The 18434-nt window shown below is 31.8% G+C and overlaps 1 protein-coding gene across 1 annotated transcript; it reads left to right on the plus strand.

The window, feature by feature from the left end:
* The first annotated feature begins 12439 nt into the window (after nt 1-12439).
* Nucleotides 12440-18064, plus strand: LOC132747070 (uncharacterized). Its single transcript, XM_060736374.1, has one exon. The coding sequence runs from the start codon at nt 12440-12442 to the stop codon at nt 18062-18064; it is 5625 nt and encodes a 1874-aa protein (XP_060592357.1).
* Nucleotides 18065-18434: the final 370 nt, after the last annotated feature.

Below are 18434 nucleotides of genomic sequence, written 5' to 3' on the forward strand. Positions count from 1 at the left end.
ACTAAATATCTTAATGCTCATGGCCATTGTTCACTTTAAAAATACAGAGATTCTTGTATTTCCTTTTACTGCAAAAACTTTTTTTATTGGCAAGCAATAAAAAAGTCGAGCGCGCTGTCTTACGGACAGCTCTTGTTGTTAAATGTCAAACAAAGAATAAAAGACCAGTTTGTTCAAAAATGGAATGACAGACTAAACAATTCCACTAGAGCAATCTTTTTTAGAAACATTAGCAATTTTTGCTTTCAACCGTACTTAAATATTTTAAATTTTAGTAAGTTTCGTATATCTTTGTCACGATTACGTATGTCATCACACAGATTATATGTTGAAACAGGTAGATGGCACCAGCCAAGGGCTATTCCTTATGATGATCGCAAATGTTCTGAATGTAATGTTTTAGAGGACGAGTTTCACTTTGTTTTACAATGTAATAGATATATTAACCTAAGAAAGCAGTTTATATCGCCATATTATTGGAGACACCCAAATATGATAAAATTTATTGCTCTTATGAACTCTGATAATGATACTATTATAAAACGTCTTGCATGTTATATTGAAAAAGCTTTTAATGTTAGAAACAACACTATTTTCATTCAACGTTATTAAGGTAATTAAGGTGCAGTAAACTTTGTCAACTGTGCAACTTAAGTAATTGTAAAATGAAATTAGTAAATATATCTTTTATTTTAGTGTATACACGATATTGCTAAGCAACTATTTGTTTTACCATATGTCAATCTTGTTGCCTTCGTTTTTCGGACAAGGCTGACAAATATGGTCTTCTCAGATAATATATTATCTTACTCATTCAGCGAATCATTGTTACCAGAAATACTAAAATCGTAATATGCTTTATTTTCGGTAAACTGCATATATCACTTAGTTATCTATGTATTTTGGCCAGTTTATATTCATATCTGTCACCAGTTTTCATTTCTATATGTTTGTAATTATGTAAACTGTTATATATGCAAAACTCTATACCTTTTGCTAAATAAGTTTTGTTTACTGTTACGTACACTGATACGGAAATATGTTCGTTAATATTATTTATGCAGGTCTTATATGCTAGTATGTAAATTGCCATATTTGTAATTTGTACTGTGCATTTTGCCACATGGGTCGTTGACCTTCTGGTTTGATATGAATAAAACTTTGAAAACTTTATGACTTCGTCCATAAAAATTTCTTTTAGCGTGCATTGTGATGAAATCAGCAATTGAATTAAAAGTAATTATTTACTCTATAGATTTTCAAAATACCGTTACTGAATGGTCAATGTTATATTCTTTACAAAAGAGTGTTATAACCTGCGGCCATACGTTGTGTAAAAGAAAATATACAGTCTAAATTTGTATGTTTGTAAAAAAGACAAAATATTAAACAAAACTTAGATATTCTATTTTAAGAATAGGAAAATAACTTCAATCTACACTTATTATGAATTTATTTATTTAATAAAAAAAACTATTGACTTCGTCAACTGTCATAAGCTAGGTATGGATGAGCCTATACGTAGACAGTATTGCTAAATTTTGTTATGTATCCAGGCAGTCCAGCACAGGAAGCATCAAGTCAAATAACTCTGGCGACCGCTGAAGCGGTGTTAAAAATCCATATATGAAAGAAAGGGAAACTGGATGAGATAAAACACATCCGTATCACGTTATATCGGAGTAAAAAGATAATTAATTTGGTACGAAAGGATTTAAATTAAATAAACCATTCTTATTGATTTCAACAGTCTCATTTATTTAAACTTGCCTGCGAAATTCATTATATTTGAAGGAATTTCCTTGTTGCACTTGACAACTTTGCATTGTAAACAATGCAATACGAGACCCGTCTTTTGAAAATAAGAATCCCTAAAGACAGCCCAACACGGCAAAATTGAATATGTTGCAGGCTCGGTTTGATTAAGCCTGTTTATGGACGGTGCTGTCAAGTGCAAACTACCGTCCACGCCCCTTGACACCGGCTTAAGCAGATTTCAACATTTAACATGAACTGGTACACTTTTGAACTAAGTTCGTCAAGATTGATTGGGGTCTTTTGAATGACGTGTTCTCTATCCAGAGTAGTGTAAGTTTATTTATTTATTCAAAGCAAGGTTGTTTTCATAACTATGTATACCATGCAGAAGATACGATAGATAACTTTTGATGTTTGCAAGTAAAAGTTACATGTAGCATTCATTTTCTTTATGACCAAACGTCGCTTTTCATGGCATTGCACTTCTCCTTACGTAAACTTATATCATCTGAATGGAAATCAAATTGGGATAAAACCATATAACTTCATGATATAAACTCATGCCTTAACTTGTCCCAAGTTATTATCTCGTGTAATGAAAACGAGAACAAAGATCAACGAGGACAAGGCAACGTTAACATACATTTGAATCACTGGCCTTCAAGTTCGTAGGCGATGAAGATTTTTTATGGACACCAATTTCTAGGCTGAACGTTTTCAGTTTCCATTACTCTTGGGTCTTATTTAACGTTTGATGATTCATAATTAGTCCTGCAAAATAAACTATGAATTGCTACAATGATGATAGCTCTTTTAACTCCTTTATTGGATACATGATATGTGTATCTGTTATTAATTTTCTCCGAGGAAAGATTTCAGGAGATAACCCTACATTTTTCAAAATGTTTCACTCAAAACAGCGCTTGCAAACGTCTTAAATTTGACAACATAAATTACAAAAGGCAAGCAAATGAATATTGTGAGAAAGATTTAATATTTTCATTACAGCATTTTTATATTTATTTGTCCGATAAATATTAAAGATTTGTCACTAACGTCCTGGGAAAGATACAATCATTTTAACTTTTCATTAGCTTTTCGGTGTTGGATATTAGAAACTATAATTTCATTTTTTATAATTAATGTTTAAATTATAATTTTAGTTTAAGCAAATTTTCAAGTTATTGTTAGAATAACATTACAATAAATCATAACATTCATGCTCTATCTAAAATTTCAGTAATTAAAATGTGACTAGCACATTCCTTATAGGATAGTATATGACGCTTCTCTTCGGCATATGGAAACAACATGTAGCTAATTGGAATGGTTTCGAAATGAGCGCGATAACTAAAATAATATTGGTTATAAACGCAATAAAACTAAAATTGTGAAGATTCTGTCACGATAACGTGAAAAGGAGTTTGTTTGGAGACTACATATTAATTTATAATTTTATATGTTAATCATGTACCAAGACTAGTATTGCGTGCAAATTTGCCAATGTTTGTTATCATTTTATCGATTCCATAAAATAACAGCAACTCTAAGACAGGTACTACATCACGTTAACAGCATTCAGTCTAATGGATGCATTTGATAGTTAATGAATTAATCAATATTGATTCAAATTTCCTGCGACAAAATTGAAAGTGTGAAACTAAGAACAGAGATGAATCTAATTCTGTCTGTCTATCGCCCTAATAGAATCTAATCTTCAAACAAGTCTAAGCGAGGTACTACATCACGTAACAGCATTTAGACAAATTGATGCATTTGATAGTTAATGAATAAATCAAAATTGATTTAAGTCTCCTTGAATAGAATTTAAGTGTTAAACAAATAACAAAAATGAACTTTATTCTGTCCTTCTTATCATCGTCATAGACTGTACAAAAAATCTTTATTTAAGATGTTTCACGAATTTCTTTATTCTAGGCAAAGAGGAGAATTGTATCTAGCGAACATAAAACAAAGCAGTTATTACTTTTATAACCTTAATTTGTTTTAACTTACAATGAATAGATCAATTTAGATATGTGTGAAACAAAGCCAAGTTTATGTTTTCTTTTCTAATGTATTTCTTAATTCATTTTTTAAATAAACAGACATGGCATTCTATTAAACATTTGATGACGAAACTAAATGACAAATTAACATTCAACTATTATTTATGCATTATCCCTACATTTAACAAATGAAGGATAACAAATGTATCCCAAAATAAATCATTATAAGAGTGGAGTTTTTAGAATTGAAAAAAAGCAGCATTTTTATCTGTTACTCAGCAATAACGTTTCTAATAGCATTGTTTAATTGTACGTGCATTAGATATTAATGTGTTTATTTGTCTGCTATTGTCACGAACTGTTTGTTTTCGTACCCTCAAGAGATCTTTCGTTTGATAATTTTAAACATACAATAGCAGGTATCAAGTTTTATGTGAAAGTTGTCCGATACAACAACAATTTTCTTGCCCTTCGAAATAATTTGAACATTCACAAATAAAAACTAGATAAATAAAAAAAAATATATTGACGCGTTAATGTAACTGCATATAAATATGTTAAAATCTATTTTAAATCCGTTTTACATAGCCTCCAAACAGATTCAAGTAGATTTGTTTTATAACCGTAATATATTAATTGGTGTCTGGGATGGTTCCAGGCTTAATTTGTAAGAAATTTATTGGACATTCACATCACATCCATACATCTAATATGTGTTTAAGGTTGGATACGAAACGTCTATCATTCTTATATTATTTGGAAGATGAAATGAAGCTGTGTATTGAATTATTTTCTGCATGTCGGTAGGTGTAGTTTCCAACATTTATACGTTATCATAAATGAAACATTAATATAAATATTCAGTCAATTACAATATAAGTAACAGTTACGAGTGCATATCTAAGTTTTTCATATTTTATTATACCTTTCTTCCTTATTTTATGTTCTTAAACACAACCTGTCTTTTTTTTATTCTTTCATTTTCAAGATGACACTTTGAACTTTAATATGAATTAAGACTTTTCATAAAATGTCATAACGGTACAGAAATAAATGAAATAAAATAGAGAAAAACAGAGTCCCGAAAGAAAGCTCAACACGGCAAAATTGTAAAATGTTGCAGGCTCGGTTTGATTGAGCCTGTTCATGGACGGTACTGGAAAGTGCAAGTTAATGTCCACGCCTCAACCTTAATTCCGCTAAGCCTTCAATAAATAACCGATGAATTGATTGCTTAATATTTTAGACATAATGACCGAAACACTCCGCTGATTCGGCTTTTATTCAAGGTCAACTAAGGACAAAATATGATAAACAAGATCAACAAGGAAAGGCGGCGTTCAATGAACGCAACCCCCATATGACCCAGCAAGGAGCCCAGGCGGACCCCAAACAAAAACACTTTCGTAATATGTAAGAGAGAAGTAATAAAGGGTTTAACATTGTTCCAGTATCATGATATAATTGCACCTAACCATGAAGGTGCTATGTGGATCAGGTATAGTGTCTGGCATAAATGAATAATTTACTTCTTTCTTTTATATTTGTAAATGCTGAATTACTATTAAATGCTAATACAAAGCTGCCAATTCATTTCAATGTCTAAATGACACATCTATTAACGGTTAATAAAATGGAAGAGATCGACTTTAATCTGTATACACTAAATTGTATGTTTGTTTCTTTGTTTGTTTGTTTGTTTGTTTGGATTTTTACGGCACGTCAACACATAACTGGCCATATCGTGCCGAATGCTATTAAAGGCTTAAAATGTTATGTAAAACATTGTTAATGACAATAGAAATGAACCAATTAGATCCTAGAATACAAGTTTATCTCTTTCAAATAATCAATTATGTTTTTTGATGTAATTGTATTAAAAACATTTGAGTGAATTTACAGAATAAAATCTATTACGGGCCTGTGAAAAATCATGACATTCAAGAAGAAAATGCTTGACAGTAAAATTTCATTACAACCTACACAGAAAGGGGCATTGTCATTTGTAAGGAGATAAGAGTGGGTAATTCTAGTGTGTCCAATTTGGCATCGAAGAAGAACTGTTTGATCACGGCGGTTCGACAGAGATAGAGATGGTGACACATCAAGAGATGGGTTTATATCGTGAAGTTTATTAAAAACGGCATTGTCCCAGTTTGCTTTCCATTTAGATGATACGAGTTTATTTATAGCCGGTCTAAAATCACAAGCAGGTAACAATAAGTCAGTTTTTTGAAAATTTAATGATCGTTTAGCTAAAGCATCTACTTTGTTATTTCCTCGTATTCCTACATGACTTGGAATCCAATATAATTTAACATATTTTGTTTTTAGTATATCATGAAATCGTAAATTTTTTCTTCGTTGCCATATGCATGTATATGACACATTGATTTACCTGATGTTCCCTTTTTTCCAATTTAAGTTTACAATTATGTTATATTTACTTTAATTATATGACTACCAAATTATAAGTGTTGTGATTGACAGTCTTTATTAAGTGATATCAACCGGTGTTATATTGATCAAAGCAAACTGCGGCATTAGAAAGAAACGGTAGCAAGACACTTCAGCCCCTAGATACTTCACCCCTCAAAGACACTACACCGCTCAATACACTTCACCCCCCCCCCCACAATCAGTAAGACACATCACCCCTCATTCATTTTTTTCTATAAACTAAATAAGTCAACAACATAATGCTTTTATTTGTTTATTTTAATTATTTTTAGTATTATTTGATTAATATTTTTTCATTAAAGGACAATTCACAGACATTTCTAAGAGTAAATATTTTTTAGTAAATAATTTAGAATCAAATAAAACATGTAATATCTTTTTAACTCGTTTACATTAAACATGCAAAAAAACGACATAAAAACAATTTACAGCTGACATACATTAAGATATATAATATCATAGAAATATAACATAAACAGAACACACACATATACAATTATATATATTTACAGTTTCAGTCATATATGATATTAGACGTTAATAGACATTGTCTATTCTGCAACAGTGTTAAACACTGGATGTCATGTTAGCACTTTAACTAGAACTTTTATCAGCACATATTTTTTAAATCAAACAGTATCTGCCAAATGGTTAAAAACACATTTTCATGTACGCCACTAACTTTCTCCAAGAATTCCTCAGTTCTTGATTCATGATGATCGTAGTCATCCCCTAGTTCAGATATTTTTTTGACTAGTGACTGATAGACAGCTCTTCGAATTCGGAAAGTGATCTCCTGTGATACTAGGTTTACTTGTAGTCCACCATCTTAGCCTCTTGATGAAGGATTGTTGTCAGCACATATAAGGCGAGTTTCCCCTGGCCGGCTTAGTTGTTCAGTCCGAAAAAGTAAAATTTAATAGATGAATAATTTACAACATTTTTTTGTTAACACATATTAAATTATATAAATTTAAATCGTGATACACAATGCCTCTCAAGTATGATGGCTGTTATTTACTAACAATTCTGTTACTGCCTTTTATCCAAAGCATCATTTATATTCATGTTGGTTTTATTGGCTTGCTTAAAACATTTAATACATGAATACATTGTAATGTTTATAAAAATGGAAGATAAAATATAACATAAACATATTGCATTTCTTATTTATTTTTTATTAAGTTTAAAGCAGATTAAGTTTAATTGGTTGTATTGCCAACTGTTATGTAAATCACTTTCATCCAGTAAGTGCTAATTGCATGTCAACTTGTTTGTTCAACTGACTGGTTGTTTATTCAACAGTTATCTCATAATTGATTAGACAATTGGATTAAAATGGTATTATTGTATGAAAATTAAATAAATTAATGAATAATAGTGTATGACAAAATGAATAATATTGTAAAAAAAATGAATAAATAAATAAAAAAGAATATGTATGAAAGGGTTTATAGAATATACATATATAATTTATCTACTTATTGTAATAAATAGAAAAAGAACAATATTTTTTATCTTACTTACAAATGTTGCTAACAAATTAAGTCAACTTACAGGTATCATATGATATGTGTTGCCAGAGTTCCCACATTTATCCCAATTAACTGCAGCATAATTATGATCAGTGGCGGATTAATTCCCGGGCTTAAGCGCTGCAGCCTCCCCACCCTCCCTGCCCAAGCACGGCCCAATGATATGTTAACCAGATGGGCTGGAATATATTTTTATCAGTTTCAAACTTTATTTGCTGTACTGTAGTGTTTTCCCTTATCAAAACGTTTATTGCTGTTATCCAGTTGTTAATCTCCTGCCTTGGGGCTGGGCAGAGATCTTTATCTACCAACATGCTTGAATGACTTCAATGTTTAAACTATATAATTGATTGGTTTATAACTTTCCAAAGGTCTCGCCCATATGGTCACTTTCCGGTGGCGAGGATAAACAAACCCAAACACACACAATTCCAAAGGTCTAATGAAATTAATAGTCACAGAAAGTGGTAAATAGGTGTGTTACATAGTACACCATATTTAACTATCTTTGTTTTTCCATTTTCTTTTGGAAAGCCCTATACATAAGAAATTGAAAATTATGGCGAGTTTTATAAAGATAATATTAAAGGAATCACGTTTTAATAACTAGCTATTAAGATGAAATGACATATTATTTTTAATAATAGCTTTAAATAACTTTTAATGGCAGTTATATTTTTAAAATACAATTTAAATTGTATTGACCTGTTTAGTCATAACTAAATACATTGATGGAAAACATTCTTATTACTTATAACTTAAAACATTCTTATATTCTTATAACTTGGCCTGTGTGTTTGACGTCATAAGGCCAAACAAAATGATCTTGAGGTTCTGGTAACATGCTGAAAAATAATAGGGTAGTTAGGTCGCAAAAACACTTTTTAATGTATGTTTTAATATTTAAATTTGACATATAGAACATTATTATTATTATTTTAGTTGATTTATACATGTAAAAGTATCGGATACATCAAACGCGAGAACTTCAATGGAGCAGTCATAAAAGAAATAGCAGAAATAAAAGCAGTCAAAGGATAATAAAGGAAGTTGAATACCATTTTATTTACGTAAAGAAAAGCGAAAAAGTAGCGCAAATATAGGCCGGTCAGTAGAGAAAGCCATTGATCCTACTTGCTGTTGAATTGTTACTAGGTTTCTGATTTGTACCGAAATGCTAAACAATGCATAAAAAGAGAATATAAGATAAATTTTGAAAAACAAAGACCATGTCTGTAAATGTTTTCTTCCTACAATAAATATACGGATACAACAAATCACCGATTCAAATAAGGACGATGCCAAGCCTATATACCATGGATTGGAACTTCATGTTGCTGTTAAATTAACCCCCAACTGTTGCAATAACTAAACAAACCGAAACGGAATCATACACAACGTGTTGTAAACAGAAGGCTCCAAAATTGGTGTAAACACTTCATATACTTAAAGAACAAATTCTTAAATGGTCGCCTTTTGACAAGGAAACTTCTTATAAATGTCTATTTAATTTAGTAAAGGATTTAAAATGACCTGAAAGTTCAACAGACAACAAAAGACAACAACAACAACAAAATATGCGGGAATGCGTTTATATACAGAGTTGCTGAACTTAGAAAGCTGTTCTTGCTGATCCGTTTTAAAAGATTGTTTCATATCATTCACTTATTCTGTGACATTTCTTTTTATATCTTATTATTTTAATCATGTTGAGATCAAATAAAACATCTAAACACATTCTTATTTGAAGAAGGCGACAATTTTACAAGAAATTTTACTCCATCGGGCGGACAGGTATGTAATGTAACAAAGATTGATAATGGTATGATATGAAAATGAAACAACTCTTCAAATATTCTAAACAAATATTATTTATGGTTTGGAAGCACAAGGCGTTTTCATCTTTGACAATGTTTCCGTCAAGTAAGAGGAGTAAAACATAAACACTGACAACAAAATATACATGAAACATTAATATATTGGGTACACAGTTTAAATTGTATGTAAAATATCTTGATTTGAGAATCATTTTCAAAATAATTTCATATCTTATTGTCCAATACATCACCTGTGTCTCTTTACTTGTTAAGATGAGTTATGAGTTAAGATTTTCTGCAAAACCTTTACTCCGTTTGCTAGGGGGAGGATCGCTGTCGCCTTGTCCTCGTGTACGATCGTATGCATGATGTTCTGCATTTTTTAATAATTTATCGTTTTCTGCATTAGATTCACTTTTGCTGAGCACCAATCCAATAAGACTAAAGAGGACCATAAATTTCATCAGTTGCTTTATTTTTGTTTAAGTCTGCACCTGACCTGAGAAAAAAACATTTGATGAATTAGAAATACAAATAAGTTTTAAAGTCAATAAGGGAGATTAAAGTAACGGACGTTAAGCAAGGTCGGGGGGGGGGGCAACGTTCACTGAATACATATTCTTTTACACCAGAATACTGCAAAGGCAACACAAAAATCACACACAAGTGTTTTGCCACATGTATAATTAATTTATTATGAGTAATTGAAAATCTATAAATTAAAAGATACAAAAATAAATGGAATGATGAGAGAATTAGGTAGTGCAAGAAGGAAAGACAGGTAAAAAAAGAGCATAGTCAATATTAAATAAGAAAAGACATACATGTGCATACAACCCATCTAACAACATCTTTTACACGAGAAGTACACTTCAGCAGGGTATAAACATACTAGTTGTATTTGATTTTGATCAAGAAAAAAATTAAGTAAAACACACTCCTGGTTTTTATCCTAAATATTTCATTTTCATTACACATTGAATTCCAAGCGTGACATCTGAAACGACAACGGTCTAAAAATGCAACAATTTCTGCGATGTTTATATAAATATCCCTGTCTATTGTGTAGAAATTATTAAAAACCAGACATTCGTGCGTTTAACGAAGGACAATTAATCGGCCAGCAGACAAATGTTAACAGATGGCCGATTCAAAGACAGAAAATGACGGCAAAGAGAGCGGAAAAGTGCCTTGGCGTTAGTAACGTCAATTGCAAAAGCGCTGAAGAGAATATTTTTCAAATGATATTTCTTTCACAACTAAAAATAATTATTTTGTTTAAAAATTGATAATTTACCGAAAAAAGACTTAGAAAGTGAGATAAAGAGAGTAGAGTGACCCACTCTCCGACCTTTATGCGCTTAATCATCACAAACAGAAACTTGTATGCTTACATGATCTAGAGACTCGGGAGAGTCCTTTTTAAAACAATGACGTTCTTTCATTTTCTAATTTAATTATTTATTGTGCGATGTCATGAATTTCTTGTATTGTATTGTTAGCATGCGCCGGGTCACATACCTCTTGTTATTTTCACAGAATTGTTATTTAGAAACACAATGTATTGATATTGATTTTTTCAATGGGTATATAAAGGATGGTTGATATTTGTCTCTTGTTAGATCGTATTTGTTAATAAAAGGTTGTGAACATTAGAGCAACAGTCTGCACACTTTTTGAACATGCCCCGTTTTTGTTGTTTTTGTTTTCTTTTAATTTGAAATTTCACGTACATATCTTCAAAATGTTTTTGCTTTGTGATATTTTAAATAATTAAATTTGTAATTTTAAACTAAGAGTTAAAATACTCTTTATGTTCTCATATATATATATTTATGAGACATAACCGATGTTTATGAAACATTTTTAGTAAAGAAACATTAAAAAGACATTTGCTCTGCTGTTAGTTTTAAGAAGTACTCTTTAAAATATCATTGTAATATTAACGTCACTTTAGTATTTTCTTTCCAAAATATTGTCTCTGAAATTTGAGTTGTTATATGTTAACAATTGATGTTTCTATTCAGAAATTTATCTTTGCGAATAAAGTGTTACTAAATGCAGCATCTTATGCAAATATTCCATCGTCTAAATACTTCATTGTCTGATCAAGTATTAACATATAAAAGCCTATGTCGTGAATATCACGATATCATTAGATAATTTACTATTTAAGCGGGAAAAATATTTTATTTTCTGTTTTTGCTCCTTGCCATGAAATTCATCATTTTCATGTTATTTACAATTTAAGTAAATGGCGGGAAAATTCTTTATATTTTGTAAACTCCTTATCACGGGGTTGTGCTTTTTATGTATTTTGCTCCTTGCCATGAGATTCGTGATTTTCATGTTATTTACAATTTAGATATATGGCGGGAAAAATTCTTTATATTTTGTAAACTCCTTGCCACGAGATTTGTGCTTTTTACGTTTTTTCTTAGGCTCATGGCGGGAATAGTAACTTGTATATAAAGGTTGTAGTTGTACGTAAGATGGTTAGAAGTGATAAAGGACTGTTAAAAAATATATTAAATGTTTGGATTAAGTTTTATAATTATTAACTTTGAAATTAAATGAGTTAAATAAAATGTTAAAATATTTTCGGTATTGGAGTTTTTTATTCTGTGGAAATAAGATGAATTAAATCAAATATCAGTGTGGAATGGGCATTATAATTCAGTCTTATATAAAGGAAACCTAAAAGTCCACCACATTGAATGGCGCCGGAACCCGGGAACGGAACGAGGGATATTTAAACATTAGAGTAAATTAATAATGTGAAGTGTGTTTATGAAATTCATTCGTATGGAAATCTATATTATTTAAAGTCACGAATCGGGATAGATCATAGAATAAGAACATGGCGAAAGTGACTTCGATGAAAGCAGTGCGGACTAAATACCGGAACATACTTGACAAGGAAAACACTAATGCCAAGGTAATAGCTTCTTCTGATATTAATAAAACTGATTTGAACATTTGGTTACAAGGAGCAGGCATGTGTTTAAGTCTTTTGAAGACTTACAGTGTTAAGTTAGAGGAGCAAATGGGAAAATTAAGTACTGCACTGATGGAGAAAGAAACTGAGTTGGCAGAAGAAATAGTTGACGACGACTGTCACTTAATATTTGAGACAGAGAAAAACATTTTTGATTTGAAACAATTAATTGATATAGTTCAGAATGAAAAATTGAAAAGCGAAACGGAAGCTGCAAAGCATATAGATAAAGATAGTGATAAAAAGATGCAAGAAGAAATGCATAAGATGATAATGATACAGTTAGAGCAACAAAGAGAATTCTTTGAGAGACAAGATAAAAAGATCAGTGCAGATAAGGATTCAGTAAAGTTACCTAAGCTTGATTTGTTTTCCTTTAACGGAAATAAGTTACAGTGGGCTGCTTTTTGGGACACTTTTGAATGTACGGTTCATAAGAACAAGAAATTATCTAACATAGAGAAATTCAGTTATTTACTGAATAAGCTTTATGGAGAAGCTAAACGTGCTGTGGCTGGCTTAGCTTTAACCAATGAAAACTATGCTCTTGCTGTTGGAATACTTAAAGAAAGATTTGGCAATGAGCAAGAAATAGTTGATATGCATTATAATGAACTCATGAATGTTCCTCTTGCAAAGAATAATGTGGAAAGTCTTACTCATTTTGTGGATTCTATTGAAAAACATTTGAGGAGTTTGGAAGTACTAAAAGAAAATGTAAACCAACATGTTTTTGTGTCAATGATTAGATCAAAGTTGCCACAGGAAGTTTTACGACAGCTTGAACTAAAGAAAGGAAGTAAAACAAAATGGACAGTGCAAATTCTTCGAGAAGAATTGCAAGAATATGTGACTGCTTGTGAACATTCAAAGGTTAAGGCAACGGATAACAACAATGAACAAAGACAAAGACGTGATGATAAACACACGTTACACAATGCTAGACAACGAGGTGATTTCAAAACGAGTTACAGACAGAGTGATAATAGACAAGGGTCTTTTGTTAACAAGCCACAGAATTCATCAGAACCTACATTTACAAGCAATGTGGCCAATACAAAAAAGACTCTTTGGAAGAGTAATCAATGTCGATTCTGCGACAAAAATCATTACAGTGATGAATGTCCTAAGTATCGTTCAATTGATGAAAGGCAGAAACGAATAAAAGGGAGTTGTTTTAAATGTTTGAGAGATAACCATATCACAAGTGAGTGCAAATGGAATAAAACATGTGTTCATTGTGGGGAACAAAATGCACATCATCGAAGCTTATGTCCGAAGAAATTTAAATATATAACAAAACTTGAAAGTGCAAAGCTTTCTGAAGAAGTATATACTGTGAGCAAAATGGATGCTACACCCATTGAAAACGCTATGGTTTCTTCGTCAGAAATGGTGTTAATGCAAACAGCAAGTACGTATGTAAAGAATCCAAAATCGTCTGTGTCGCAACATGTCCGTATTCTTTTGGATTGTGGTTCTCAACGGACTTACATTACACAAAGGTTAGCAGACGCGTTGGGTTTAAAAGGTGAAAAAGAGGAGAACATAAGTTTAATCACATTTGGTAATGAAAATCCAACAGTGATAAAAACAAAATCTACTACTTTGTGCTTAAAGTTGAATGATGGAACTTTTATGGAAATACAAGCAAATATAGTTCCAGTGATAAGTGGAAATATTGAGAGAAAACAATTAGACTTCACAACTCACGAAAATTGGAAACATCTTGTGAAAAGCTTAGATCTAGCGGATACAATTCCAAATGAGAATGAACAGACGAGTATTGAACTATTGATTGGCAATGATTACTATTTAGACATCATTATGTCTCAAAGAATAGAGATTGAACCAGGATTATACCTCTTAGGATCAAAATTAGGATGGATTTTAACTGGAAGAACAAAAAATAACGATGTTTATAGTGAAAGTGTTAGTATGTTCATACTTACATATGGTAACAATATTATAGAGAGAAGTTGTTTTCAGTGTGTTGATGATACAATCAAATCCAAACCTGATCTTCAGGATTTTTGGAATATAGAGGCTATCGGTATTACAGATAACCCTTCACTTTCAGATGATAAAAAAGCAATGTCAAATTTTCAAAATACTTTGACTTTTAAAGACAGTAGATATCAAGTCACCTGGCCATGGCGAGAAGAAAATCCCCCTCTACCAGTGAATAGAGAACTAGCATACGGTAGATTAAAATCGTGTGTAAAAAGAATGAGAGATAAACATGATCTTATGACAAAGTATGACAAGGTTATTAAAGATCAGCTTCAAAAAGGAATCATTGAAAAAGTTGATGACACAATGATCGAAGGAAAAAAGCATTATATACCTCACCATGCAGTTCTCACGCTGCAAAAAACAACAACAAAACTTCGTGTTGTGTATGATGCTTCAGCAAAAACAAAACCCGATTACAAAAGTCTTAACGAGTGCTTATTACGAGGTCCTGTCATGTTACATGATTTGTGTGGAATTCTAATGCGATTCAGATTACATGAAATAGCATTGATATCAGATATAGAAAAGGCTTTTCTACAAATTGGACTTCAAGAAAGTGAAAGAAACGTCACGCGGTTCATGTGGATTAAAGACCTTCAAAATCTTACTGTAAGTCCAAACAATATTCAAGAATACAGATTTTGTAGGGTACCCTTCGGAGTGATATCAAGTCCTTTTCTTTTAGGAGCAACTATAGAATCACATCTTGGAACGTATACAAGTGACAACGCAGTCAAACTTACACAGGACATTTACGTAGATAACATTATTACGGGAACAAATAGTGAAAGTGAAGCCATTGAATTCTATAAAGAAGCAAAATCAATGTTTAATGACGCCTCTATGAATTTAAGAGAATGGTTATCAAATAACGATACAGTAAATGGATGTTTTACTGAGGATGACAGAGCAGAAAGTAAAGAAACAAATGTGTTAGGACACGTTTGGAATCATAAGAATGATACATTAGTAATCAGACAGCCAAAATTGTTTGACACTGAAAAAAGTGTAACAAAAAGAGTCATTTTAAAAGCAATTGCCTCAGTGTTTGACCCATTAGGTTTATTCTCTCCTGTTTTGTTGAAGGGGAAGGTTCTACTCCAAAAATTATGGAGCAGAAAAGTTGACTGGGATGATCCTGTAATAGATGATGATATCAATAAAGAATGGTTATCTTTACGATTTGACATGGAAAGACTTTCAAGATACCCAATCAATAGATGTGTTAGTCTAAAAACAAACCAAAAGGATATTACTTACAGATTGATGTGTTTTTGTGATGCGTCTTCGGCTGCGTATTCAGCAGCTATTTATCTTCATCAAGCACATAAGAGCCAATTTAGAGTGAATCTCATGTTTGCTAAATCGCGTTTAGCTCCTATTAAAGGAATGACAATACCACGTTTAGAGTTAATGGCAGTCCTCATTGGCATGCGGTGTCTTAAGTTTGTTACAGAACAATTACATTTATCTATAGTTCATAAATATTTGTGGACGGATTCAAAGTGTGTATTGGATTGGATAAATTCAGATAAGCATCTTCCAGTCTTTATTAGGAACAGAGTAGAAGAAATAAAAGTCCATAAAGACATAACAATATCATATGTGAAAACTCAGGAAAACTCGGCTGATGTTGCTACACGTGGATCAACCTTGGAAGACTTATACGGAAATCAGAAATGGTGGAATGGTCCAAGTTGGTTGTTACGAGATTTTGAGGCCTATGTGAAAGATCCCTTGACATGTTTAGAAAATGATCATATTGACACTTTGGAAAACGAAACTAACATGATTAGTGTGAACAAAACAAAAAATAAGATTTATACGAGTGGATCTCCCCCTTTTCAAATAGATATAGAAGCTTACTCCTCATTGACAAGACTTCTTCGTGTGACTGCTCTTGTTATACGCTTTGTTAAAAAACTTAGGAAAGAACCTAGCGAAAATGGAACACTGAAGACAGAAGAAATACAAAACGCCGAAAACAAGTGGTTACTCCATATTCAGAGAAAACATTTTCTAGATGTGTTTGAAGGATTCGCAAAAGGAAAGCCAACAAATTTACAAACTCAGTTGGGACTTTATATTGATGAATACGGTATATTGAGGAGCAAAGGAAGACTTGAACATTCTTGTCTCACTGAAGGAGCAAAGTATCCTATTCTTCTTCCAAGTAAAGATAAATTTACATCACTTATTGTTGAAAAGACACACAAACAGTTCTTACATACTGGTGTGTCCCAGACACTTTCTGGAGTACGCAACAAATATTGGATCCCTCATGGTCGCACAACAGTTCGGCATACTGTTAAAGCATGTAATGTTTGTCGTCGTTACGAAGGAAGTCCTTACAAAATGCCATCAATGCCATCAATACCAAAGATGAGAGTTAATAAATCTAGACCATTTAGTTACACAGGGTTGGATTATATGGGGCCGTTACTCATAAAAAGTTACGTTGGATCTAAAAAAGTATGGATATGTTTATTTACATGTCTTGTTACGAGGGCAATTCATCTTGAGATAGTTTTAGATATGACAACAGAAGAATTCTTAATGTGTATCCGACGATTCATATCGCAAAGAGGAACACCTCTTCAAATAATTAGTGATAATGCGGCTCAATTCAAGTCAGCAAGTTCCGTTATCAATAAGATATGGTGCAATGTTATACATGATGAAGATGTCCAAAGTTATGTTTCAACCGCTGGCATTCATTGGTCTTTTATTGTAGAACTCGCCCCATGGATGGGTGGGTTCTATGAAAGGCTTGTTGGCATAGTGAAAAAAGCATTAAGAAAGGCTATAGGTAGGAAACTGCTCAGTTTGATTCAAATTCAAACGCTACTTAAAGAAGTTGAATCTGTGGTCAATTCAAGACCATTAACATATATAGGTGATGACATTAATTCAAATATCACGTTGACACCGAATCACTTTCTTACTTTAAATCCCACAACTGGCATACCTGAAGAACAATTTGATGAAAAAGATGTTGATTACATACCTATTGAAAGTACTCAAAATAACTTATTGAAGATATGGAAAAAGGGACAAAAAATATTAAATTCATTTTGGAGAATATGGAGAGAAGACTACGTCATGAGTCTTCGTGAAAGAATGCAATCTTCTCTTAAATCAGGAAAAATGAAGTCTCTATTGCAAGCAAATATAGGAGATACGGTTTTGATAAAAGATGATTTACCTAGAGGATGCTGGAGACTCGGTTTGATTATTGAACGTGTGATAAGCCATGATGGTAATATACGCTCTGTAAAGGTAAAATTAGCTTCTGGTAGAGTTTTGAATAGACCATTGAACTTGCTTTACCCACTAGAATGTTCACATCAAGAACAGGATCAAACTAGGTCGGATTCGACTATATGTGATAGAAAAACGTATGAAATACTAAGGCCAGTACGCGAGGCGGCTATTCGAGCGAAACAGAAGATAAAAAGTGTTTATCTATGAACATTGTTTTGTGATTTAAATTGTCACTTATCGAAAGAATTTGTATTATATTACAGAACATGTGTTCTAATTTGAAGAATGATGTCCGTATTGATATTTCTTGTGTTGTATTATGGGTATATTTATTAATATGTACACAGAGCGTGCACTTGTAATATATAACACAGACACGTGTTACTAGTTCTATAGTTTAATGATAACTCAATATTCCAAGTATATAAGTGGCGGGAAGATAATGGACATGCGCATTACAGTATAAGATATTATTAAAATGAAACATATGTTTACAATATACAACATTCCCCTTGTTTAAAAATATTTAAAAATATAAGCACATTTAGAATATTTCAAATTAATCTGTAAAAAACAT

Source organism: Ruditapes philippinarum, unplaced genomic scaffold (assembly GCF_026571515.1).
Source record: "Ruditapes philippinarum isolate M1 unplaced genomic scaffold, ASM2657151v2 ctg89_1_1_1_1, whole genome shotgun sequence".
Classification (NCBI taxonomy): Eukaryota; Metazoa; Mollusca; class Bivalvia; order Venerida; family Veneridae; genus Ruditapes; species Ruditapes philippinarum.

What these genes read in the sequence shown, in the direction of transcription:
- LOC132747070 (XM_060736374.1), top strand. Translation starts at nt 12,440, where the DNA reads ATGGCGAAAGTGACTTCGATGAAAGCAGTGCGGACTAAATACCGGAAC.